Source organism: Dasypus novemcinctus, chromosome 18 (assembly GCF_030445035.2).
Source record: "Dasypus novemcinctus isolate mDasNov1 chromosome 18, mDasNov1.1.hap2, whole genome shotgun sequence".
Taxonomy (NCBI): domain Eukaryota; kingdom Metazoa; phylum Chordata; class Mammalia; order Cingulata; family Dasypodidae; genus Dasypus; species Dasypus novemcinctus.
Genome location: NC_080690.1, coordinates 34,450,036 through 34,452,155, shown reverse-complemented (window position 1 = coordinate 34,452,155; position 2,120 = coordinate 34,450,036). Strand labels below are relative to the sequence as shown.

General features: G+C 41.4%; 1 protein-coding gene across 6 annotated transcripts in view; it reads left to right on the top strand.

Moving 5' to 3' along the window:
* The first annotated feature begins 142 nt into the window (after positions 1–142).
* Positions 143–2,120, top strand: part of OGFOD1 (2-oxoglutarate and iron dependent oxygenase domain containing 1) — a 31,556-nt gene continuing 29,578 nt past the window's right edge. For 2 of the 6 annotated variants that reach the window (XR_011646292.1, XM_058279995.2), the window contains exons 1-2: positions 143–376; positions 1,611–1,759. Coding sequence is in view for 4 of the 6 variants with exons in the window: in XM_058279995.2 (XP_058135978.1) it covers positions 223–376; positions 1,611–1,759 (303 nt within the window). In the remaining 2 variants the exon portion in view is untranslated. Of the gene's footprint in view, positions 676–1,610; positions 1,760–2,120 lie in introns of all 6 variants that reach the window. The other 4 variants (XR_011646293.1, XM_004456565.5, XM_004456564.4 and 1 more) reach the window with 3 other exon arrangements.

Below are 2,120 nucleotides of genomic sequence, written 5' to 3'. Positions count from 1 at the left end.
AGCGAGACCAGGCCAAGCGCTATTGGGCCAATCGCTGGAGTGATGGCCGCAATATCTGGAGTTCCCATTGGTGTGGTAGGTATGGGTTCCACCTCCTCCTTCTCCCATATTTCCCATTGGATGGCGCCCGGAAATTCGGGTAAGAGGGCATCCTGGGAAGTGTAGTCTTCGTGGGGAAGAACCTTTAGCTGTGTGTGGAGGGCGTCGGTACCCCATGAGGAGATGAATGGGAAACGGTCATCGGAGGTCGGCTCTGGCCATGGGGGGAAGAAAGGAAAGAAGGAAGTGATTGCGGAGTTTTCGGACGCTGTCAGGGAGGAATCCTTGAAGAAGCAAGTGGCTGAGGCCTGGAGCCGCAGTGCGCCGTTCTGTCACGGTAACCGGGTGCTGTGAGGGATGAGCCGCCACACAGGGGCCTGGGACAGCTGAAAAAGTCTTGGGACTGGAGCCGAGTCCGGGGCTAGCGGGGCCGCAAGGGCAGAGGCTTTTGGAGAAAGAGTGACTGGCCGCTTCCGACTCGCCTGCTGTTCCCTTTCATTCCAAAGTTCTGTTTGAATTTGGAAACTTCATAGGAGAAGGGAGAAATGTAGACAAAGTTTCGGGAAGTAGAGGGCATACAAGTTCATAGTTGACATGGAATTACAGATGACTGCGCTAGAATCCTTTGCCCTGATGGTGCGTTATTGGACAATTGATTTAACCTTTTTAAACTTCAGTTCCTTATGTAAAATGGAATAATTAATAGTATTTCCATCGGAAAACTGTTGGATGGGATTAATGAGCTAATCATTTGATGAATGCATGTATTCATCAAGTAAATATTTTCCTGAGTAAGGACCAGGTAAACCTTTGGTTAGGTTTTTGAATGGCGTATATGAGATTTCCTCCAAGGTAAACCCAGGAGTCTCGTGATAATCTAACCAGGGCATTTGTTTGAGCTGTGCGATAGCCGGACCTGAGCTTGCTCGTTTTCCATGCTTATAGTTCGACTGTATGATCTATGAGAATAAATGTGTTGACCAAAGGAAGGAACCTACATTGAACGATTCTGGTCTCAGTTCAAGTGTTGTTATAGGGTAAAAATTCTGTTTAATGCATCAGGTTTTCCCTTCTATGGTCTGCCATGATTTTTGTTTCAGTTGTGAAATGGTTTAAACACTAATGCCTTAGTGTTTAAAATGCAAGCACTGTACACTCAGAGACTTCTCAGTTTCTTGTACCCATGAAGGGGAAGAAGAAAAATAAAAGGCTGAAGAGAAATTGCCAGCTAGTATTGCAACTCTCATTTTCAATTTGCAAATGAATTATGAATTTTATCTAAAATACAATTAAACTCAATAAATAATCGTTGAATTAAAAAAAAAAAAAGGAGGAACCTTAGTTTTACACGTGTTCATCATAAGGACTAATATATTAAGCCCAGTATCTTTAAAAAGTAGTGTTTACTCGATAAAGAAGAAAGGGAATAGCTTATAGTTTCTTCCCACAAATCTTAGACGTTAGATATTAGGTTCCCCAAAAGTCGTGACGTCCATTTTTGTATTCTCTCTGCATGCTTCTGGGGGCAAAAACACAAAAGCAAAAAAAGCTATAGATATGTTTTTTTCCAGCAGAAGCCATTGTCATGGACATGGGCCCCTTTCTCCACTGTGTGATCCCAAACTTTATCCAAAGCCAAGACTTCTTGGAAGGGCTTCAGAAGGAACTTTTGAACTTGGACTTCCATGAAAAGAATAATGACTTATATAAGTTCCACCAGGTATTTATGCCCAATACATTAGCTCTTCCACCTCAAAAATTCTTTATCTATCAAATCATTCCATACCTTAGATTGGGTTTGCCTTGGAGGGTCCTCGCCCTCCATTATCATTGTTAAAAGCATTCCTCCATTTAACATAAGCTTACTGTGTATTAACTGGATATGGTACACAGTTTGACAGTTCCTATACTGTAGGCTTTAAAATCTAAAATAAAAGAGGTGATTATTACAGAAATAGTCGAGAAATTCATTAAACCAGTAAGTAAGTACATTATAAACAAAGGCATTAAATACATTTTGGGGAGTGATATGATGAAGAGAATTGTACATTAAAAGATAACCATTTAAAAATGTGAATTCC